This window comes from Peromyscus californicus, unplaced genomic scaffold (genome assembly GCF_007827085.1).
Source record: "Peromyscus californicus insignis strain IS unplaced genomic scaffold, ASM782708v3 Scaffold_7__1_contigs__length_154581171, whole genome shotgun sequence".
In the NCBI taxonomy this organism is placed as follows: domain Eukaryota; kingdom Metazoa; phylum Chordata; class Mammalia; order Rodentia; family Cricetidae; genus Peromyscus; species Peromyscus californicus.
This window is the reverse complement of record NW_026294595.1, coordinates 125,808,283-125,832,497: the sequence shown is the minus strand read 5'-3', so window position 1 is coordinate 125,832,497 and position 24,215 is coordinate 125,808,283. Positions and strand designations below refer to the sequence as shown.

The following is a 24,215-nucleotide window of genomic DNA, read 5'->3' as shown; positions in this document are numbered from 1 at the left end:
CTGACCTCCACATTATCTTGCCCTGACTGACTAACAGGGAAGACCAAAGCTAAATACCGGCAAGTACCATTAGCCTCAGCCAGGCTGCGGGGGATAAGGTTGGACAGCAGCCCTTTAGCTGGCTGCAGATGCACGGTCAGTCAGAACCTGCTGGCCCCCCAGAGCCTGTCCACACAGCCAACAGAACCAGGCAAATCCAGAGGTCAGACCCTGGGCCTCGCACACTCTAGCACCATGCCTTTTGTTTGTTTGTTTGTTTTTTCTTTTTTAAACACCATAAGCCATTAAAGGCCCGGTTTCTTTTCTTTTTTTAATATAGCAAAAGCTTAACTGCTAAGTGAGGGCTATTTGAATTTTCCTTTTTGCTCTTGAGACAGGGTCTCATTATGTAGCTCTGATTAGCCTCAACCTTGGATCCTCCTGCCTCGGCCTCCTGAGTGCTGGGATTTCAGGCATGTGCTTTAATGCTCCATTACACTCAGTCCAGCCTCATGGGAAGCAGAAGGAATTACATTGCTCCAGGGAGGGCGAGTTATGAGAATCGAATTCATGAAGCAAGGAAAGTATGTGCACAGAGGTGAGGTAAGTAACGATAATTATTATCGATATTGATAATTATGCATACATTGATAGAAGCAGAGAAAGAGATATGTTGGGGGCGGGGGAATTGGAGGGGGAGTGTGGGAGGTGGCTATGAACACAGCACACTGAATACATGTATGCAGTTTTCAAAGAGAAAAAGACATACTCCAGAATTTGCAACATTCCTAACTGTTGCAGTGGTTCAGTCGGGTAAGAGCTCTAGGCTGAGGGGGCTGACACCTCATTTTACTTTAGTGTGTATTCTCTATATATTTCTTAGTATATAGTAATTATTTTAATTTATTTTCAGCCTGGGAATCTCTAGTCTAAAACCCTGGGGAGCACCCCGACAGTTTCTAACGAGAAGGATCATTGCAGCTGCAAAAGGCGGCTGGCTGGGGACCCATCTGTGTCAATAGGACAGTCTCAGTGAAGGCTTGTGATGGCATCTGGGCTGCCTGGGTGATCACGAAGAGGGGTGGGGGATGAGCTTTGCTCTGGGTTGGATACCATCGAGATGTTGGGGTGATGTGGTGTTCTTAGTAAATCTCCGTAGTGCAGGCAGACAGGACAGGCTCTAGACCAGAGCTAACCCACATGGAAACAGTGGTCCCTCCTCTTAGGTACAATTTGGAGAAATCAAGCTAGGTTTGTGGCCTAGATGTGGTCATGCTGGGTTTTGTACAGACACAGTGATGGAGAGGACTTGTTTCTGTTCATCAGTCACAAAAGGGTATCACTTTTGATGGTGTTATGTGAAGTCCTTATGCCCCACACAGGCCAGACCTGTCAACTGTGAGCCTCAGACTGTCTTGCAGGGACACCTGAGCCTGGCAGTACCTTTCTGAGTTCAGCTCCTGGAGGTTGACCTGTTTCCTTCCTTCTCAGCTGACATCAACACCAATTCGAGTGGACCTTTTCCCCTTTGAAGAGTGGACTGGGGTGTGAAGAGTGAACTGGGGTGTGAAGAGTAGACTGGGGTGTGAAGAGTGGACTGGGGTGTGAAGAGTGGACTGGGGTGTGAAGAGTGGACTGGGGTGTGAAGAGTGGACTGGGGTGTGAAGAGTGGACTGGGGTGTGAAGAGTGGACTGGGGTGTGAAGAGTGGACTGGGGTGTGAAGAGTGGACTGGGGTGTGAAGAGTGGACTGGGGTGTGAAGAGTGAACTGGGGTGTGAAGAGTAGACTGGGGTGTGAAGAGTGGACTGGGGTGTGAAGAGTGGACTGGGGTGTGAAGAGTGGACTGGGGTGTGAAGAGTGGACTGGGGTGTGACTCAACGTGAGACCAAAGAGGAAGTGTGGGAATTTGAAGACCACGCATAACATTGGAAAAATGCACAGGCCCCTGAGCCCAGGCCCTGAGCCACCAAACATGCAAATTCTTACTCCAGACCAGTCACGTACAAGCTTTGTGGTCTTTTGCAGCGTGCTCTTCCAGGTCACCCTACAGCACCTCTTCTGCCCTGCTCTACTGGTCTGAGCAGTTGCAAGGCTCCAGTGGGGAAGGACAAGGTGGTGAATCACCCCTTGATGGAAGACTGTCAAAGAATGTGTAGCTCTTCTAACACACACACACACACACACACACACACACACACACACACACACACACACACAACTGCAGGTAATGTGCACATGTGGAAGTCACATTCCCATATTAAGCAGGCATGTGATTAGGTTCTGCAGATTATTTTATTTATTTATTTATTATTTCAGTCTGTGGGCGTTTTGTCTGATTGTATGTCTGTGTACCACATGTGTGCCTGGTGCCTCCTTGAGTCTGGAAGAGGGCAAGGCGGTGGATTCCCTGGAACTGGAGTTACAGAGAGTTGTGAACTGCCTTGTATGTCCTGGAAAGCAAACCCTAGTCCCCTTGGAAAGAGAGTCTACTGTGATCTCAAGGCTGGGGAGACTTGGAATTGGAGGAGAATAGACTCTCAGCCTCCCCTGGAGGAGGGCACCCCCTGTCTGCAAGCTTCTCCCACCTGCTGCAACCCCACCTTCTGAGGTGTCAAGTTCAGTCTGCCTCAGGTCATGGCAAGGCATCCCTGCATTTGGCAGGAGGAGGAAGAGTGTAGGTACTACAGAGGCCGTGCCTCAAGCACCCAGCATTTCACAATGGACAGACACAGGGAGGCAGGTGACTCTTTGTAATTTGGGGGCAAGGTAAGCTGTCTCTGGTGTCCTAGAATGTCAAGGATGAGCCCTGGGCACTGATTTCTGGGTGGGGCCCACTTGCACAGAGCCATCTGGTTTGAGAATCCTCCTATGGCATCAGTCTCTGTAGGGCTGTGTGTCAGGCACCCATTGGCCGCAGCATCATGCGTGTGCCATGCAGTGAGTAGCTGGGGCCTCGGAAGTAGTGCCAGCGGATGCCATTGATCTTGTGCAAGTGTTGATGAACTGGATAGTAGATGCCGTTGAGGTTGGAGAGGCCACAGGCGTCAAACCACCAGCCTAGTGGAAGAAGGAGGACAGAGTTTGGGGGAGGTGGGATGTGGTGGCCTGGATTCTAGGAGGGTAGGGCTGGTGGACTGTCGTCTTGGGGTGCCAGCTTGCTGAGGGCAGTGGGCTGGGTATGGGCAGAGGTGAAGCCAGAGCTTTGGAGGGCAGCAGAGGCTCTGGTCACAGCTCAGGCCCCTCTGTGACTTCCTGCTGTCTCTCGGACACCCCTATCTCCCTGTTTTGTCCTTGACGACCTCCTACCATGCTGTCATGTCTTCCCGTTGTTCTCTCTAGAGGCCTCTGTGTGTCCTCTGTCTGTGTCATCTTGCTTGTGTGGTTTCTGTCCTTGTTGAACTGTCTTCCCGTGGGGCTCCGTCTCCAGTGTGGTTTGCACCTCCTGCCCATCTTTATTCCTCTCCTTGCTCTGTCTGCCATCATCTGCACCTCTCTGCCTCGGCCACTTTGTGTCACTGTTGGCCTCCTCTGGCCCTGTTCTCTGTGACTTGAGTCTCTTCCATCTGCGTTTCTCCTACCCCATCTCCTTCCCCCGGCCTTTGCTCCTGCCAGAGCACTGCCTGACACAGAGGTGTGGAATGGACCTGCCTTTCCTGCCTCTGCTCTCCCCCTTGCTGTTTCCACCTGGCCTGGGGAGTAGGGGAATCCTCAGACAATTCATGGACATCATGCTTTCCTGGAGCTACTCTTGGTGTCTCCCAGCTGGTCTCTAAGGAAATCTAGGGGTGTCTCTATAGGAGGTACAACCCCATGGGGACTCCAGTGACCTGGAAGAGGGAGGTTTGTCTGGAGCTTCACCAGGAACACCCGCCTCCAGACGTCATCTGGACATACCCTCCTCCACCTCCAGATGTCATCTAAACACACCCACCTCCAGACATCTGGACACACCCACCTCCAGACATCATCTGGACACACCCACCTCCAGACATCATCTGGACATACCCTCCTCCACCTCCAGACGTCATCTAAACACACCCACCTCCAGACATCATTTGAGCACATTTGCACATGCAGTTATCATTGTCCATGTCGCTGGTGCTGAACTTGGTGCCGCGTGGAGCCAGGCTGTTCTTGAGCCCCATTGAGCTGCTGCTAGCGTTCACAGAGAGGCTAGAAGCCCAGGAGAGGGGTGTAGAGTCAGGTTGGTGCTCCCCAAAGGGCTTTGTTCTGGCAAAGTTTCCTTCCTGATTTTTTTGCAGGAGAAACAGCCTGCTCTGAGGCCTAGGCCATTGTCCCTCCTGGTGACCCTCCTCACTTCCCTGGGGTCACAGCACTTACTGCTGCTAGCTCTTTCTTATTTGCTGAATTTGGGTCCTAGAGAGCTCTGAGTGGGAGACACAGAATAAGGACAGCAGCCAGCAGTCTTTCTGCTCTGGGCTAGGCATTGTTACAATGTCTTGAGAGGGCTAACTCATTTCCATTTACACCTCACAATACCTTTTTCTACATGAGGATGTGGGGATGCAAGAGCCAAAGGAAGCTGCTCGGTTTTCAGAGTCAGTAACTGCCAGAGCTCTGGTCCAGTCTGGAGTGGCTTGGTATGGGCAGGGTTGCATCCTTTGCCTGCCAGCTCACAGCCCTGTAACTTCAATGCATTGCAGCCGCTCTATTCCACACCTCTGCCTGAAAGCCTTCCCTGGACACACCAGCCCCCATGGATCAACACTCAGAAAACCCCCAGCTAGGGGACAGAGGGCTTCTAATTCTTTGCCAGACTCTGGTATATCCCTGGTGACTATGTCCAAGCCTACAGGGTGATAACGGCTGTGGGATGGGGGTAGGGCTGAGTGCCTGCATTCAACCCCAGCATGGCTGGTTGGTCACTGCCTGGCTTTGGGAAAGCATCTTCACCCCACTGAGGCTTCGTGTCTTCACTTATTGAAATGGTGCCAAGAGACTTACTGTGACTTTGTTCACCTTGTGATTTAGTGACATCAGCAGGTGAAGTACACTGAGGGGTGGGGGTGGGGCTTGGTGAGAGCCCTACACATTCAGGACTGGGGATTCAGTCCTTGGGACAGGTGAGCCTGGCTGAAAAATCTTGCCTGAGCAGCCGAGGCAGGGGTTGACTTGGGAGCCACTAAGATGCTTCCATAGTAGAGGGAAGCAGATGGCCGGGACAGCCAGGGCAGGACCTGGCAGGCAGCCCTGTGGGCCCAAGGAAGCATGGGGCCTCTATATGGCTGGCTCAGTCCATGCCTCTCACCCAGAAGCTCTATCTGTCTGTGGCAAGGCAGGGCATTCACGACCAGCCACGAAGGCCCAAGTGTGCCCTTAAATGTGCTGCTCTAGTCCTGAGGACCAGTGTTGCATAGAGGTGGGGCCAGCTAGGGACTCCAGGGTGGGGACTCACAGGCTGCCCACCCACTTACAGGATCTGGCTTCTTCCTCTGGCCATTAAACTCAATCATGTCCCTCTTCTTTCTGGGAATCAGAACGGGAGTCAGTGATTCTCTGGGGACCTCAGGGTCCAGGAAACCTCACTTTGATCATGTATGCCTGAAGAAACCCAGGTACTTGAATCTCTTGTGAATTCCCAAGTGAGAGCATGAAGCGTGTCCCACCATGTTCAGAGGGTTCCTGTCACTGCATCTGACAAACAAGGGCGCCTCCTGCCTGTCGCTGCTAGCCCTTTCATCCCCTCCTCTGGGCTTTTCTGTGGGTCCTCCCACCTTAGATGCTGACCTGGAGTTGGGACCCAGTACAAGCTGTCATCCGTCTCCCCCCCCCTCCTCCTTTGGCGGTTTCCAGGCCTTCCAGTGGTTTCCAGGACACCCATGCCCACCTCCCAGCCAGTCTTTCTGGCTTTTCCTTTATAAGTGGACACTTTATGGCCCCAGAAGCCCTAGTGAATATTTTATTCAGGTTTAGGAGATGTGTAATCCAGTTGGATGTATGTGGGTGCGTGTGTAGGTGTGTGTGTGTGTGTACAAGTGTACATATATGTTTGTGTGCATACAGAGGCCAGAGGACAATCTTGGGTGTCCTTCCTCAGGCATTTAAAATTTTCTGAGACATGGTATTTATTTCATTGGCCCAGTGAGCTCCAGTGAGCCTCCTGACTCCACTTCTCCAGCACTCGGGGTATAAGCATGTGCCTCCATGCCTGGCTCTAAAATTTTGGGTTCTGGGTTTGAACTTGGATCATTATGCTGGAAAGGCATGAGCTTTATTGACTGAGCTATCTTTCCATCCCTTCCTGCCATTTTTGAGGACACTTAACTTTCTGGGATTCCCCTCCAAAACAAAAGCCTCACCCCTCCCAGGAGACCTCTTTGATTGTCCTGATACAGCTCCTGGATATTGACCCTGGCAGCTACTGCCTCTCTGGAGGAAGTGGGTTGCCCGTGAACATGTCTATCCCCTACCACACTATTACCACACTGGGATATGAGCAGCTTTGAGGAGGTAGGTCCAGGCCAGAGTCTTTCCCAAGTGACCAGCACACTCCTGACCTAGGGCAAGTTTCAATACCCTGTCATTAGGGCTCTGCAGCCTATTAAGTACATGCTGCTCTTTGAGGCATGACAGAGCGGGTAGCAGGGAGCTCTCCATGGTTCAGAGACAAAGCCAGAGGTGTATAAAAGACCACTCTGCATGCAAAGAGCTTAGGGAAGGCAGAGACCTGAGCACAACTTTGTGTGGTGGAACACAAACCTCGTAGATTGTTAGACAGATGTTGGGGTGGTGTAGTTCGGCCTTTGAATCTAGCATTTAAAGATCTCCAACACTCATCAAATGCTAGGTGCCTTACCATAGGTTATGATGCCAGACTCTGGCACTCGCAGAGCAGGCCAGTGGCATAAGAAGTCTGCAACAGGAAAAGCTACTACGATACTATTTACCTGGGTGGGGGGAGTATGATCAGGACGTCCGTCCACTCAGCAAATGAAAGGGTAGAGGGATTTGCTCAGGGTCACTCAGAAAGGGGTGCAGGTGGGACATGGCCTTTCCTTTAAGGGTCATTGGCATCAGTAGGCACCAGCAGGGTGTGTCAAGTTCTCCCTGATCAGCTCGGAGGATCTGGAGCTCCTGCACAGCTCTAGGGATGCTCCCTCCAGCTCTGCCTCCTGCACCTCAAGCATCAGGGTGGGTAGAAGGCCCACTCCGCTGGAGGAAGCTAGGGCATGTCATAAGAAAAGAGAGGTATGGGGAGGGATGCCAGGGGAGTCCCTAGGCATAAATTTACAGGGAAGAGAGTCATTTGGAAATTCCCTGGGGGGAAGTAAGAGCTTCCTCAGCTTTCCGGAAGTTGTCTGCAGTTATAGAGGGGACAGATGTCAGGGGGCATCTTTGCAGCCCCATGGGTGAGTCCATGAGCTCATTCTGGCCTGATTCAAAGGTAGCCAAGACACTGGCTTAATTTGAAGATCAGTAGGTGTCTCAGAGGGGCGACATCAGAGAGTGGAGACACAGTGGGTTTGATAACAGGGAGAGAACTAAGTTCAAATCCAGGATCCATCTAACTTGTCATTTTAGACTTAAAGACTCAGTTTCCTTATCACTAAACCATGTATAGTAATGTCTGTCTCATAAGATTGAGAAGAGAATTACACTGTATCCAGAACATCTCAGGTACCTGGGAAATGCTTCGTTTCCTTACCACACACCATAAACCAGACAGGGAAGGGGCGGGAAGCCTTGATGACTTGACCATAGCCTTACTCCCAACACCGCTGAAGAGCACAGAGGATGCTGACCTCACTGTGCCCCAGTTTTGTTCAGAGCTGCAAATGGCAGTACTGGGAAGGGCTCCCCTCCTTTCTCCCAGTGTGGGGACTTTTGCACCTTACCACAGGGCACAGGACAAACTGAGAAGTCAGCCCCACTCCTGCTGTCTGTAAATGAATGGGGTGACTAACCTTGGAAGATCCCTTCTTGCTCTAGGCACGGTGGCGTCAGTGACAGTCTCTTCACCCCACCCAGTGGCCAAGATGTGCTGAGTGCTAAGCAGCCACCTCCAGATCCCGTGACGTGCACCCAAATGGGGGCCAGATGGTGGAAGAAGGAGACGCCCAGGGAATGACCCTGGGTGAAGACTCTGCAGCCACTTGCCTTGGGACCCCAAACCACCCACAAGCCTGGGCCCCAAGCCCACCTGTACCGCTGCCTCTCATTGCCCAGCTGGAAGTGCTCATACTGGATGGAGGTCTGGCGGCCTTCCCAGTCCTGCAGCTCCACACGCAGCAAATAGGCCGTCCTGCTGGTGAGGTGGTGCACAGCCTCGTTGCCCAGCCAATGTTCTCTAGCCACATTACCAAAACCCTGTGGGGGAGGAGAGGAAAGGGTGGCTGTGTGCTGAAGAGGGATGGGGCGGGGGTGTCTGTGTCTGAGGAGCTGGGCCAGCCCAGGCTCCATGGCCACTTATCCAAGGTCAGTGCCTGATGAGCAAATTCATAAGAACAGTGTGCATTGCATGGGCCTGGGGCAGGGGCTCCCTCCCAGAGACCAAAGATAAAGTGTTTGTAAAATTCAAGCCCACTAAAAATAACTGAAATCACATTCCTCCTAAGTCAGAAACACTCAAAACTCATTTGTGGTGATGGAGATTGGAATAGCAGGGGAATGGCTCAGCGGGGAAGCGCAATTGCTGTGCAGGCGTGAGGGCTTGAGGTAGAATCCCCGACACCCATGCACAAAGCAGAGACAAGAGGACCACAGAGGCTTGCTGGCCACCAGCCTAGCTCCAGTCGAGTAAGAGACTCAAGGGAGTGAGAAAGGGGGTCACAGAGCAGGACACCTGACACCCTCCACTGGCCTCCTAGCGTGACTGGGAGCACAAACCCACACGGGGGTGTGTGTGTGTGTGTGTGTGTGTGTGTGTACACCGCACAAGTAAACTCACACCCACAGACAATAAAATAAACATAAGGAAGAAACAGCCACTACCTTTGGGGACACACCTAGGGAGAGGGGGCAGGGGGCTTTCCAGGAAGTTGGGTATTTAGGTGTGAAGGGCAGTCACATGGGTGAGCCTGTGGTGAGATTCACAGAGCTTTCTGCTTTATAGTTGCGGACTCAGCTGCTTGCAAGTTAAGCCTCAGCAGGAAGGAAGCGGCTGAGCAGCTGAGCCAGCTGCCCGGCAGGAGTGGCAGGAGCACATTTTCCCAGAGGCAGGAGAGAGGCCCAATAGTTTCCACAACAGAGAAATGCAAGGCCATAAGTCCTCAGAGTGTCTTTGTGACCCAAGCTCCAGGGTAGCAAGAAACCGATGACCTTGGCAGAGAAATTTCTCAGGACCAAGGACAGGGGCACACAGAGTCTGCTGTGGCCTTGATCTGCGGGCTGCTTAACGCTTTAAGTCTTTGTCTGGAAGATGGCTGGTGGACACCGATTGCTTGTGAATATCTTTTTGTAGTTCTTTTACTTTTGAAAACTTTAAGGGCTTTTAAGTCATCTTGCCAAAAATCCTGTGTTCAAAATTTAACTGAAAACGTAAAATTGGAAGGCAGCTCAGCACTCGCTGCCATCCTATACAACACACGTGTTCCTAGAGGCAGCAGCCCCACCTTGGAGAATTACCCCTATAATCCTAGTGTTGTGAAGGTGGAGACAGGAGGATCAGAAGGTCAACTACAAGGAGACTTTGAGGTCAACTTGAAATACAGGAAATCCAGAAGAAGATGAGGAGGAAGAAGAAGAGAAATTTGTTTTGTAGATGTGTTACAGATGTATACAAAGATGAGGAAATTCATAGAGCCTTTAATTCTAGTACTCAGGAAGCAGAGGCAGGTGTGTTTTAGGCCAGCCTGGTCTACATAGTGAATTCCAGGAGAGCCAGTACTAGAGAGAGAGAGACCCTATCTAAAAAAAAGAAAGAAAAGAAAAGAAGAAAAGGAGGAGGAAGAAGAGGAGGAGGAGGAAGAGGAGGAGGAAGAAGAAGTTCATTTAAGTCATACAGTCAGAGATGATGGGGACTTTTTTTTCCCCATTTCATTCTTTGCATTATTCTTGCGTGTGTGTGTGTGTGTGTGTGTGTGTGTGTGTGTGTGCATGAGCATGTGCTGTGTGTGCATATGTATGTGTGTTTGTGTGTGTGTGCATGTGTGTTCAATGTGGACTGTGTGTGTGCTTTGCACATGCGCATGTGTTGTGTATGTGCAGTGTGTGTGTGCAGTGTGTGTGTGTGTGTGTGTGTGTGTGTGTGTGTGTGTGTGTGTGTGTGTGTGTGTAGTGCAGAGGTCAACCCCAGGGGTCACTCCTCAGGAGTTGTCCTCCTTGTTTTTGAGATAAGATCTCTTGCTGGCCTGGAGCTCGGCGATTTACTAGGCTGATTAGTCTTTGAGCTCCAGGGATCTGTCTGTCTGTGTCTCCAGATCTGGAACCACAGGTTTGTACCACTCTTCCCAGATTTCTTCTATGGGTTCTGGGGATTAAACTTAGGTTCCTGTGTTCACCCAGGAAGCATTTCACTACTGAGCTACCTTCCCAGTCCCTCCTGGGAGTCGTTAAAAAGTGTTACCAATGTGCATGTGTTACTTTTGCAAATATTAAAACAAAAATAAAATTCCATTCTTAGGACACATGTGAGAAATGTCAAAAGAGGGCTCAATTTGAGGTTGGGGTCTGGAAAAGCAAATGAGCCTGGCTTTAGATGAGCTGGGCTTTTGCCCTGGGGAGAGGTAAGGACAAACCAGTTCCCACCCACAGCATCCCCTTCACAGGCTCTGGGCTGGGAGTCCCCAGAACAGCATATTACCTCTTTGTATTCCTCCCAAGTCCTCTGGAAACTCATGCTTCCATCCTGCCTGCGCTGGATGAGAGTCCAACCACCTCCGTCAGTCTCCATGTCACAGAACACCTGGTGGTGGGGGGGGGGGGGACACACAGCACAGCTGGAAGCTCTTGAAGGTGCCACAAGCCAGCCTAAATGTAACTTGACTGAACTCTGCCCTTCTCCAGCTCTTGAACCTGAGGTCAAGAACATCAGGAAAAGCCAGACTCAGACTCCCCACTCACTTCGATTATCTTTCAAGGAGGCAGGTGAGAGGCAGGAGGACACCCTCTAAGAACCTCCTCCTCGTTTGTGAAGTGGGGATGTTCATACTGTGAACTCTTTATGCCCCAGTTCTCCTCTGCAAATGATATAAACCATGGAAAACATTCCGAATAGAGGCACACACACACACACACACACACACACACACACACACACACACACACACACACAAGGTGCTTCTGATTTGTTAGTACTGCAGGGGTGCAGCCAGGGTCAAAGTTCACATTAGACACGTGACAGGAACAACCTGAGGGAGGAAGGACTTATTTTGCTCATGGCTTAGGAGTGGTTTTGGGACACAGTTGCTTGGCATTCATTATGGGACAGAACATTATGGCGGTGAGAGCGTGCGTGTGTGTGTGTGTGTGTGTGTGTGTGTGTGTGTGTGTGTTGCTTTGACAAATGGTAGATAGGAAACAGAGAGTGAAGAAGGACTGTTTCTACTGACCCACTTTTTCTAAGAAGGCTCTATTGTCTATACTTTTCAGAACCTTCCAGAATAGCACCACTAGCCAAAAACCAAGTACTTGGCTCATGACCTCATGAGGTCAAACCACAGCAAGCAGAGGGAATTGGATGCAGTGTAGATGCAGGACTCGCTATTCCTATGGGCAGACTGGATTAATGTCTTCTGAGCACCTATACACTAAACTCTGTTCAAGGCAGGGGTTGTATGTATGAATAGATGAAAAGTCCCATTTTTCAGAGGGCTTGCAGCCTGGCTCAGCTCAATCTTTCAGCCTAGATTTGCTTACATACTCTTCCAACTGGTTCAGTACATGTTCTTCAGACAACGAACATGGGTATGTTGCCTGGCCCTGCACTAAATGAGTTAGTTATTGGTAAATAGGAGATAGATAAATCACAGGGCTGGCTGGCTTTGGAGGAGGCTTTGATAGGGCAAGCTGACTACTGGGAGTATGACTGCTTGGGTAGCTACAAGGAGGTAGTCACTGGAGACTTCTGGAAAGCTTCCTGGAGGAGGTGGCTTTGGAAGAGGGTATCAAGTGATGATGTACTTCTAAGTAGAAATGGATGGAATTTTCAGAGAGAGAGAGGGAGAGAGGGAGAAAGAGAAGCAGGAGTAGGGCTCAGCAGACCCCCAGAAGAAAGCAAGGGAAGGCAGCTGTTGTGGCGAGTGCAAAGGGTACAGGGAAGCCCAGAGAGGTGTGCAGCTAAGAGAGACCAAAGACACAGAGATCTGTGCTCAGAACTCTTGCCTCCCAGGCTACCTCCTGTCTCTCCATTAGTGGCTCCAAATTCCATCCGTTCACATCTGCCCACATTCCACCGCAGCTGAACTTACTCAACTTCACAGGACACATTTACTTTCGAAGTGCTCACACCCAGCGGGTAAAAGCCCGTTGGAAAGGAAGCCTTATCAGTATTGTAAAGGGAAAGCCAGAGACACTCGCCTTATCCAGATGCCTGTAAATACCAGGAAAGCAAGAGTGTTCTGAAGAACCGGCTAGACTGGCCAGGGCAAGGTCCTTGGCTTGATCTCTTTGTGTGGAAAGGGGAGTGTGGCAGCTTATGTAGAAACACGAAAGTCAAGCTGGGGTCAAACAAGGCTACTGCCCCCAACGCATGCAGAGAAGTCAGACTGGAACTTTCCCTAAAGGATCGCTTCCACTCCCTCTGGCCTGCCCCAAACCTCGCTCCTGGCATCTGTACTTCCCCTGACCCCTATCGCAGGGGGAGGGGCGGGTGGACAGACAGACAGATGACTGTCAAGCTCAGGGCACCCTTGGAGCCTCTCACTGGATGCCCCCTCCCCCATTAGCCCATCACCAGCTTCACAGACCCAGCTCCTGCTTCTCCGGGACTGTGTGAACAGAATAACCTGCTTGGGCAAAGACAAACAGGAGTGCCCACGGCCATCCGTGACATGAGTGGCCGACCATCTCTACCAACAAAGAACAGTTTCCTGAGACTTGGCTTAGAAACCTGGTTCTGGAGAAGATGGTGAGGGTATACTGCCAGCTTTGTGAACTTCTGCTTCATCCCTTCCTCAGAAACCTGCCCGGTGTGAGTTTCCAGAAACAGGGCTCCCGCCTTCTCTGGGCTCTCAGATGGGGGATAAAGCCTAGCATTGATGTTGTGCGGTGAAAGGGTCTGTCAGAGAAGCTCTCAGCTCAGCACCATGTCAAAGACCCCGTCCAGGGTCCAAGCTCCTAACCTTGAGAGGCCTTGTCATGTTGGCCACACGGATGGTGTAGACGCCGCTGGTGTTGGCTCCGGAGCGCTTGATCTCTGCACAGTCCTGGAGCAGCTGCTTAGGTATCTTAAAGGAGACTGCAGCGGGACAAAGCAAATGTCAGCTGTAACACAGGCATGGCAGTGCCCACCCGGAAGGCCAGCACTGGGTAGCAGAGGTAGGAGCGTCTGGATTTGAGACCTACCTGGATCATAAGATCTTGTTTCAAAATGAAGGAAGGAAGGAGAGAAAGAAGGGGAGGGGAGGAAGAGAGGGAGAGACTGAGAGAGGGAGAGAGGAGAAAACATCAGCTGGAAGTGAGGGGAGAGAGAGAGAGAGAGAGAGAGAGAGAGAGAGAGAGAGAGAGAGAGAGAGAGAAAGAGAAGAGACCAGGCTGGCACACCTGCCTGCTCTGTGCACATTCTGCCTGGGGAGGGATGGGGACAGGAAGATGAAGGAGGTCTCTTCCAGGAGGGGAGGGTAAACTGTGACCATCCAGGCGAGGTGGGGGGTGGGTATCTGTGCAGAGGGAGCAGCATGCTATCAATATCCCCGGGTAGGAACAGCTCTCTGCAGGGGATGGGGTGAAGGGAGGCTCATCGGTGTCCACCCTGAGATTAGGGGCGCTGGCACAGACAGGGTGAGGAAAGGAAGAACAGCAAGAAGCCTGGGCTTCTGCAGACTCAGCAGCTTCAAACGCCAGCCGGAGAGACCTGACTCAGGGCTCTGGCAGAGTGCTTTGCCCGAGTGGATCGGGCTGGAGCAGGGGATGCCCACGCTGCCAAGCTCCAGCACATGGAGAGGGCAGGTGACACCTGCCTCTCACTGAGGCACTTCCCGTGTCCCAGGGCCGGAAACTGAAGCACAGGATGAGGACTGACTTAAGGGCTCCCAGCCTCCCCTTCCTGAAGTGCCTTTGGGAGGGACCTGGGCTTTCCTATGGCCCACCAACAGGCTGGATCTCCTGCAGCCCGGTTAGAGACCACTCATCCTGCTCTTCCTGGAAGTTGATGACTGGCCTTCAAGGGTCCATATATATTCCCTAAGCAAAGTGTTCTTGGGAGCTATTAATTTAATGACTGGAATCTACCATGACCCTCTGGATATACAGGGAGTTAAAAGTCATCTGTCTATCTCACTTAGGCTTGGCATGTGATTCTACTAGAAGCCAATCTCTCTGAGAGGCAGGGACCTAAGGATGGAGCTGAAGTTGTGGAGGGATGGTTATTAATACAAATAAAAAGACAGGATGATACCAGGGGTGAGACTTCCTGTTTGGGCCTTGTACCTGGATGGTGACTCCCAGATACTGTCGTTGTAAGACACATTTGAAGGAGGCTGTTCCATACCACAAATGAAATGTCTAGAATGTTTCCTGAGCAGGGGCCTCTAGTACCAACATGTCAGCAGCCCCCAGATCCCCACAGCTCATAGGGATAGGGAGGCCAGACAAATACAGGGGAGGTAATGGCTTAGACATAAGCAGGGACAGGCCATGCTGTACCTAACAAATCAGGGCAGAGCTGGGAGCTGGCCTCCAGTTTCTAGCTACTCTCTCCGAGGCTCTGTCCACAGCCCATTTCCTCAGTGAACAGTAGCAACAACAACAGTCCAATAAAAGTGCTTTTACCTGGGACTGTCATGTTGGAGGGTTTCCTAGGAGCCAGGGTCTGTTGCGAGCATCTTGGGGTCAGGAAAAAATGATTCCGAGGACGGCATAAAAATAAAACAGGACTGATACGGCCATAAAACAGTTCGATGGAATGTGTGCCTGGGTGCTAACCCTGTCCAGTTCCACTCCCTCCTGGCCCTGGGCACCATGCAGAGTCCCTGTCAGTGTGGCCTTTACTGTGTCCTCTGCACAGAAGTGCTGGAGGCTTCTGTCCTACCATGTAAGTGAGAGGTCACGTGACTTGAGAGGTGAGGGAAGCAGCCAGGCTTGAACCCTGCTCTCTTCACTGGCTGGTTCTTCCCCTCTCTACCCTTCCCCGGGCTTGGGTGTCGCAGCTGAGTACAGGGAGACTGGGCAAATGGACTGCTGACGGATGCTGCTTTCACACGGGCAAGGCTGTGACCCTGTCCTCACGGTGTGACTCTGACTCCCTGAGATAGCTGGGCTTTTCCCCCCTCCTCTCCCCAGGTACCACTGGCTGGGAGAAAGCTCTGCAGAAGAGGACGCTGACTCTCCACCAGGCTTCAGCACGCCCTGACTCATCCTTTGCTCAGCTCCCCTTCACCATCTCCCATGGGCTCTCCGTCTGTCCAGAGGGCGAAAAGGAACTCCTGAAAGCCTTTTCCTGGTGACAGTCAGGCAAGTGGACAGGTGTTTGGACAGTGAGTGATGAGTGCTTGACACAACCTCCCGCTGGGCTCCGGGAATAGACATTCAGCCATAGCGGGAGGCAGTAGAGCTGTGGGCCTGTGGAGAAAGGCACCAGCCCAGGCCCTGGCCCTGTCTGCGAGAAACCATGGGACTCATTCTGGTTGTCTTGCTGCCAGGGCTGTACACAACCCCATAATGGCTTCTGGTCACTTCTGGGTTAGAAGGCATCTACCTCTCCTATTCATGGCTTCCGTGGCCTGTTAGACTTAGGGAAGTCATGGTGGGATCCTCCGCTCCAGTTTCCTGTCAGGCTGGGACTCCTTCACATGCTTAAAGCTGGGTACCTTACTGAAGGCCCAGCTCCTCCAAGGTGGTTGCAGGTTGTCCTACAGCAGGAGCATTTCCCCTTTGCCATCTTCCCCCACCAAGCCAAGCCAGTATCCACTCCATACTAGTCTGTGCTTTCTAAAAGAAGTCCCACCCCACCTAGCCCCTCTTGTGCCGCTGCTGGCCCTAGGCTGAAGTGCCCTCTTCCCAGCTCAGCCCCTTAGCCTTCTGAGCTGTGGAAGCTGTAGGTGGATAGCTAAGAGTACCTGGGATACAGTGGACCCTCAGTGAAGAGGCATTTCCTCCTCCTTCCCACAGAGACCTGCCAAGCGGTGGGAAGGTTTTCAGGAGACAGAGACCACAGCAGCTGTGTGCTGCTGGGTTCCTGCCCCCCAAGCCCTGCCTGGCACACAGTGGGTGCTCAATACATGCTTGTTGACTGAGTGACTGCAGATGGAACCGGGCATGCCAAAGAGGGCTGTGGAGCAAGGTAGGCATGTCTGTCCTTTCTATGGCAGTCTGGGGACGCCACATTTCTTTCCACTTCCATATGGCTCTCTAAGCCCAGGAGCAGGAGCATGAAGGGGAGCAAATTCTTGGGACTCATTGTGTCTGACTCCTCCATTTTATGGGGAAACTGAGGCCCAGGGAGGCATGTAGCAAGCCAAGCAAGAGGAGCTGGATGGCTGGGTATAGTGACACACGGCTTTAATCTGACACTTGAAAGGCAGAGGCAGGTAGATCTTTGAGGCCAGCCCAGTCTACATAAGAAGTTCCAAGCCAGAGCGATCAGATAAGACCCTGTTTCAAAGGAAAAAAAAAAAAAAAGAGCTGGGACACAGACTAGTCAGTGTAGGCTGCGGTTGTCTGGGCTGTTATCTCATCTCTATTCAGCAGATGGGGAAACCGAGGCCAGGAGCGAACTAGGAGCCTAGCTAAGGTCTCTTCCCTCCGCTCTGTGGCTCTCCACCCCGCCCATGCATACTCCCTCCTGCTCACCAGGGCGCTGGTCCTGGGCTACAATGCGAACCAGCCGCTGGACCAACTCCATCAGCTGCTGTTGCTGTTGCTGCAGGGAGCTGGAATTGCTGCTGAGGGCCTGCAGATTCTGCTTCAGGCTAGTCAGGGCTCCAGTCTGGTGGCCCAGGAGGCTCTGCAGCTGTTCCCTCTTGTCCTGGAGGCTGTTCATCTGGGCCTGGTGCTGTGCTTCCAAAGCCTGCAGCCTGCTCTCCAGTGCCCTGCCAGGTGGGACACACAGGGGTGAGCCCAGGCTCTCTACCCCCAGCGCTCACCCCATCCCCAGCATCCGTGGGGTTGAGTATGACAGCTACACACACCGTGCAGGGACTCAGAGATGCTCAGTGTGTGACTCTGCCACAGGGTCACACAGCCTGGTAGTCTGTGTCCACTGTAGCTCAGATCGAGAGAGAGAGAGAGAAAGTGAGAGAGAAAGAGAGAGGAGGGACAGAGAGGCTGTGGAGTCACATGAATAGGAGTGAGTAGAGAAACGAGGTCAGCAGGGTGGGACCCAGCAACAAGCAAGTAGTCACACGCAAAGCCCAGAAGCTGTGTCTAGGACCGGTGTGCCTCCCCTCAAAGGAGCTAGTCTCTAGGGGGTGTGAGCATGATACTGCTCATATGTGAGAAAGGGAGGCATAGGAGATACCCAACAGCCAGGACTGGTGGGTCCGTTCTGTTCTGGGGTTCCCAGGATTGTGTTACAGCCACAGAGAGGATGGTAAGGCATGAGGAAGAGGAGGTGGGGACTAACATGACATGGCAGAGCCTCTGGTAGATAGAACCCCAAGTGTGGGAGACAAAAAAAGAGAGGAAGAAGAAAGGAACGCACGGCAGTATGGAGGTGCTGGGGACAGATGGACAGGGTGTGGAAAGACGCTAAGAGCCTCAGTGTGGATGTCTGGAAGGAATGAGACAGACACCCTGAGTGTGATGACTATACACACCGCGGAGGCTCAGAGGTGCTCAGTAGTTCAAATCAAGGAAGGCTGAGAGGCTGTGGAGTCATATACGCGTGAGTAGAGGAACAAGGCTGGGCTCCGATAGAACAGGTACCTGTGACTGGCTTGCACTGCTGGTGTTTCTATATTTGTTCACCTAGTACTAGGGTGGAACCCAGGCCCTGGGTCATATTAAGTGAATATTCCACTTCTGAGTTGAGATGGCCACTTGCTTTTATATCACATGGGTCTATTAGCACAATAAGCACAAGGCATATCTTGGTATAAAAAGCAAAGACACATTTAAGAAAAGGAACTTTTCCACTCAGCTCTCCTTCTTTAGGAGTTTTCTACTGTCTGTGGGAGATGGGAGTACTTGTGTACCACTGGGTAGATCAGTACAACGCTGGACACGACCTTGATGTCCACTGACTGGGGACTGGGAAACAGACACCGAGGAACTCTGGGAAGTTGGAGAACGGAACAAGGTGTGTGCATCATTCAACTGCAGAAGCAGGTTATGGGCCCTGGGTGTCAGATTTCCCTGCCTTGTCTCTGCCCCAGGGTAAAGACTGCTTTTGTCTGTGTAAGTTCAGGTGTCTCCAGTGCATACTTGTACAGAGCACCAGACTGACAGTGAGGACGGATGCTGGGAACTGCTTTGTCTAGGAAGGGCATGTGGACGGATCAGGGCAGGCGTGTGTACTTACAGTTATGGAAGCCAGTGAAAGTTCACAATGTGGATTGTAAGGTGTGAAAATTGTATCTTAATAAAGTACTGAAAATTTAAAACAGAAAGAGGGAGATGGGTGTGGTGGGGCAAGCCTCACGCCAGTCCCTGAGGCTGAGGCAGGAGGATAGTAAGTCTGAAGCAACTGGGTTACATAGTGAAAACCCGGCTGAAGCAAAACAAACTGATGAAACAAAAACAAAAACTCCAAACAAAGGCAGTGTGTGTGTGTGTGGGGGGGGGGGGGGGGGCGGGGGCAGGGGGATATTGAGGGTTGACTCAGAGGTAGAGAGCTTACTTAGCATGTGCAAGGACCTGGGTTCGATCACCAGTACCACACAAAGAAGCAAAGTGGGGCAGAAAAAAAATCAAAGGAAAATGCACAGTCTCTGTTGATGCCAAATGCTGGGAGCCAGGCCTGGTGCTGCCTGGGCTAGCCTGCTCTAGCATCACCAGCACTTGTTTGGGTTCTAAGCCCAGTTCTGATCCTTACCTAGCCCTAACCTCACCCCAGCCTTGTCCCTAGTCCTAGGTCCATCCCACAGTGGTCCTTCACCCCAGTGCAAATCCAGGCCCCGGTCCCATCCCGACACTGGCCAGCTCCAGCTTCCCGCCCCAGCTCCGGCCCTCCCTTGCTCACCTGTTGCGACTCTGCAGCCTCTGCAGCTCGTGGCTCTGCATCAGCATCTGTCTCTCCAGCTTGTTGGTGGACAGTGAGCTCCCCAGCATTTGGATCTTCATGTGTGATGTCTGGTTGAGGACCTGTCCCCACAAAGCAGGAGGTTTGTGGGGGCATGTGCTATATAGGCCCGAGGGCCTGCTACTTGAAGCTTGCCAACCCACTGCGGAGTCCTAAGCTATTAGTTTCCATAGCTACTAGCTTACCACAGGCCCTCCCTGACTTAGCTGGTGTCTGATTTGCCCTTCCTCATCACTGGTTTTGCACACCAGTGCCAATCTTCAGGCTGTTCGGGCTCCAGAGACACATCCTTGACCCCCACATGCCATCAACCCATCAGCCCCATCTTCCAAATGGCCCCTAACCACTTCCTTTCCCTCCAAGGCTGTATGGGATGTTGGCCTCTCCCAGCTAGCTTCAGTGGTTAACTTGACAGCCCAGAGTTATGGAGGGAGTCCCAGTTAGGAGAGTGCTTCTATCGAATCGGCCTGCGGACATGTCTGTGGGGCATTTTCTTGATTGATGATTGATGTGGGAGGGCCCAGCCCACTACGAATGATGCTACTCCTGGGCAGGTGGTCCTGAGTTGTATAAGGAAGCAAACTGAGCAAGTCATGGAGACCAGCCATAAGCAGCATTCCTCCATGGTTCCTGCCCCGACTTCCTTCAGTGATGGACTGTTATCTGGAAGTATAAGTTAGATAAACCCTTCTCCCCCTCGGTTGCTTTCAGTCATGGCGTTGTTTATCGTAGCAACAGAGAGCCAACTCACTCACTGTCTGCTGTCTCTCATTCAGTGCCCTGCACTGGCCTCCCAGGGCTCCCTGCTCTTGCCTTATCCCCTTCATCCCTTTCCTACAAAGCAGTCGGAGGCAGCCTTTCATGCTGTGGCCCCTTTGCTCAGAATCCTTCTGTGGAAAGCTCACCCTCACTGGGCCCATGACTCAGTTTCCCTCTATACCTCCCTGCTCTGTCTCCCAGGTCATCGCTCTCCTCCATGTTCCTGGAGTAGCCAGCAGGCTCTATCTCTGAGCTTCTATACACGCTGTTCTCCTCCGTCTGGTGTGTTCTTCCTAGCAGCTTGGCCCAGGTTGTAGGAGCACGGCATCCCAGTGTCTTTCCGACCTTGCTGTCCGGACTCATAGCCTCCCATTCCACCCATGCACCCAGCCCACCCCTCTCTCTCTCTGTGCTGTGCTGGTTCCCTGGCATGGCCATGGAGTAATCTACAGGGGCCGTGTATCCCGCGTGCCTTCTTGGTGGGTTCCAGGGCAACAGATGCTTTGCTTATTGCACTAAACTGGAACCAGGGTCTCTCATGGTGTCTGGCACACGGGGGGGCTTTAGCAAACAGTTGCTCCTTCCTTCTCCCTGCTCCCTCACTCCCTGCTTGGCCTGTTGAGGTCACAAGGTCTTTTATCATCCAGTTCTCCCAGTGTGCCCTAATCCCTGGAGCAAGGGCTTTGTCAATGTTTCTGTCCCCCAGTACCCAGCACAGTCTTGTCATGCAGAGAAGTCAGACCCAGTGTGGCAGTCTCAGGGAGATGGCTGGTTATGTGAATGTGTCATCAGGGAGAGGAGGCCAGGGGCCTTCAGGCCCAGAGAGGCACCCCCCCCCCCCCCACACACACACATACACACCTCACCCGGACAGTGGCATAGACACCAGAACAGAGAAAGGAAGCCTGAGGCACAGCCTGGCCTTCTGGTGGCCCTCCTGTTACCTGTGCCTCCATAGCAGTCAGCTTGTCGGTCTGAGCCATGGTCTGGTTCATGAGGGTGGTGCCCAGTGCCAGCATGGTGGCTGTCTCATTCTGGGCTGTGTGCTGCTGGGTCTGTGCCAGGTTTGACCTCAAGTTCCTCCGGATGGACTGCTCCAGCTGTAGGGAGACAGTGTCAGGGCAGGGGCTGGGAGAAGCCTCCTGTCCCCCCTCCCTCCGTCCCCCGCCCCCCGCAGCTCCATGGCAGAGCACAGAGCAGCAGCTGGGGGTAGGTACCCACTTGAGATTGTGCCATGGCAGGGCACTGCTCCCCTCTCCCAGGTTTCCTCCACTGGCCTCTGTCTCTAGTCTGTCTTGTTGCCAACTGTCTGTCTCCCACTGAGCAGTCGGAAGCTCTTGTTGAAGCTATGTGAGCCACACCCCTCCTTTGCTCTGTGTTATTCCACTGTTCCCATTTCACAGGAGAAGCTTGATTTTTCTCAGTTTCCTCCATAGCCAGCCTACCCCTCCCTCCACCCTTCCTTTCATCTCTCATTCTTCTCCAGAAGCCATGTGTTACATTAGTTAATGCTGTGGAATATTTGTCTAATGATACAAAGATGTGTTGCATTCTTTTGTGTTGCATTTGTTTAACTCTGTGAAACTGTGTTACTTTTTCTGTCTAAAACACCTAATGGTCTAATAAAGAGCTGAACGGTCAATAGCGAGGCAGGAGAAAGGATAGGCAGGGCTGGTAGACAGAATAAATCGGAGGAGAAATCTGGGAAGAGAAGACAGAGGGGTGAGAAAAGGACTCCAGTGGCCAGCCACCCAGCTACACAGCAAGCCACGGAGAAGGATAGGAAAGGTATATAGGATAAAGAAAGGCAAAAAGCCCAGAGGCAAAATGTAGAAGAAGAGAAATAGGATAATTTGTTTTTTCGAGACAGGGTTTCACCGTGTAGCTTTGGAGCCTTTTCTGGAACTCGCTCTGTAGACCAGGCTGGCCTCGAACTCACAGAAATCTGCCCGCCTCTACCTCCTGATTGCTGAGATTAAAGGCATGCACCACCACCACCCAGCCTTTTTGTTTGTTTGTTTGTTTTGTTTTGAAATAGGATAATTTAAGTTAAGTTAGAAAAGCTGGCTAGAAACAAGTCAAAGTAAAGCTAGGCATTCATAAGTGAGAATAGGTCTCCATGTATTTATTTGGAAGCTGGGTGACAAGCCCCCAAAGAATGAAAAAAAAAAAAAAAACCCAACCCAACTATATCCATGCCTCCACACGTCCCTCCCATACAACCATGCACCTGTCTTAGGTCCTTTGCAATTGCTATTCCCCCAGTACTCTCTCCCCACTCACATGGTTTACTCCCTCAGGACATTTCACTGACGTCACACTCTTATCATTCCTTACTTTTATGCCAAGCATCTCTTTTTATCTCTTACCCTCCAGAATGTCAACTACAGGAAGCCAGGGGTACAATCTTAATGCTTAATATTCCATTCTCCATATCTAACCCACCACCAGGTACACGATGGGTGCTCAATAATTGTGTCCAAGGAATTGCTAGGAAACAGGGCACAGCATGGATCAGAGTGTAGCTCTCATGCCCTGCCTTTCCCCCAGCTTCCTAGGGGAGAGCCAGCCTATGGTAGGGTGGGGTGGGCTCACGTCTTTCCCTTGTACGGGTTTCCAGGTCCATCTGCCAAACTGAACTTTCTTTTAGCCCTGCTGTCTGCCAAACGGAGAAGAAGTCACAGCATCCAAGAGCCCTGGACCCCTTGAGCTGGCTTTCTTTCTTTGGCCATGGCGTTGGTCTGCTGAGAAGCCAAGATCAAGTTGGAGAGGTGAACAGTGAGTCCTCAGGCTGAGCCACTCCGTCACTGCTCCCGGCTGCACACACTGCCTGGGTCCCTCCTCTGTCTCTCAGGCCAGAACTCAAGCTTCCTTAAGATCCATTGGGGCCACTCAAAGGGGCCCTTGGAAGGTCAGGGCTCTCAGGGAGGGATGGGGATCTTGACTGGGGGTCAGGCTCACTCAGGCTGATTCTTTCTTCATTTCCCCCCTTTTCTGTCCACCCTCCCTTGTCCCTCTTCTGTCCACCCATCCCTTTCTGCCATGAGCACTTCAGAAGTTGCACGCTCCACTGCTAAGTCCCAGTGGTGCATTGGGAAAGCGCTGGAAATGCCTAGAGTGTGGCCCATGGATCAGCCTCACCTGGGAGCTGGTTAGAAACATGGGTCCCAGACCTGGTCCAACACTACTGAATGTGGAACCATCGGGGAGGCAGCTGTGTGTTCTTTAATAAGCTTCCAGCTAAAACTGAGACTTTGAAGTGGAGCACGCAAGGAAGAAGGGTGGGCCAGCGTGGAGCTTCTTCAGGCCTCTGCCCTCACCTTCCTTCCTCCTCCGCATCGTCACTGGTCCTAACCCTTTCTTGCAGCACGTGGAGGATATGTGCCCACAGATCCATCTAAACACTAGGGACCCACCCCTTCTAGCTGCCTCCTACTTTCTCTATCCCCAGAGTGTTGGTCCTTGCCTTCTATCTTGTTTGAGACAGGGTCTCTTGCTCACCCCTGCTGATTAACTGGCCTGAGAGCTTGTAGGGGAATTCTCCTGTCTCAGTCTCCCATCTTGCAGGAGTGCTGGAATTATGGACATGTGCTGCCTGCATCTTGCTTTCCATGGGTTCTGTGGATCCAAACACAGGGCTCTATCCATTGGGTTGTCTCTCCAGTCCTGTTCATGATCCTCTAATTCACCTTGTCATGATTTCCATGACCCCTTATTTCATACTGGAACTATCACCAGCATAGCTGACACCCAAATACACCCTCCTTTTAGAACCCAGCCACTGCCGAATCCTCCCTCTCCTGGTCTCTTTGCCTTCTTATTCCTTCTTTCCCTAGGCTGGGGGGTCCTCAATAGGGGACCAGAGGGTCTGTGAAGAGATTTCAGCAGTCCATGACATTCAGTGAGTGCAAGATGGCATTGGATTTGGATTCGTGATTGCAATTAGGCATTTCCATCAACTTTAGCTCAGGTCACGAAGAGGAGCTGGCCTAGTAGGCCCTGTGACACCATGGCAGAGAGAAATTCTGAATGCTTACATCCTTAGCAGGCTATCTACAGAATCCCCCCACCCCCACTCAGTGTGACTATGGTATTATAGGAGTTACCAACCCACCACTGGATGAGGCAATGACTTCACTGTCAATTTGGTCTTTAATATTTGGATTATAGCCACAGTAT

General features: G+C 51.9%; 1 protein-coding gene across 1 annotated transcript in view; it reads right to left on the bottom strand.

Moving 5' to 3' along the window:
* Positions 1-2,351: 2,351 nt before the first annotated feature.
* The window catches only part of Angpt4 (angiopoietin 4), a 39,176-nt gene continuing 17,312 nt past the window's right edge, over positions 2,352-24,215 (bottom strand). Inside the window, exons 2-9 of the mRNA XM_052725568.1 lie at positions 20,981-21,136; positions 19,218-19,339; positions 16,889-17,127; positions 13,222-13,337; positions 10,743-10,844; positions 8,142-8,308; positions 4,023-4,153; positions 2,352-3,037 (exon numbers count right to left, since the gene is read on the bottom strand). Coding sequence (XP_052581528.1) covers positions 2,877-3,037; positions 4,023-4,153; positions 8,142-8,308; positions 10,743-10,844; positions 13,222-13,337; positions 16,889-17,127; positions 19,218-19,339; positions 20,981-21,136 — 1,194 coding nt within the window. The 3' untranslated portion in view covers positions 2,352-2,876. The remainder of the gene's footprint in view (positions 3,038-4,022; positions 4,154-8,141; positions 8,309-10,742; positions 10,845-13,221; positions 13,338-16,888; positions 17,128-19,217; positions 19,340-20,980; positions 21,137-24,215) is intronic.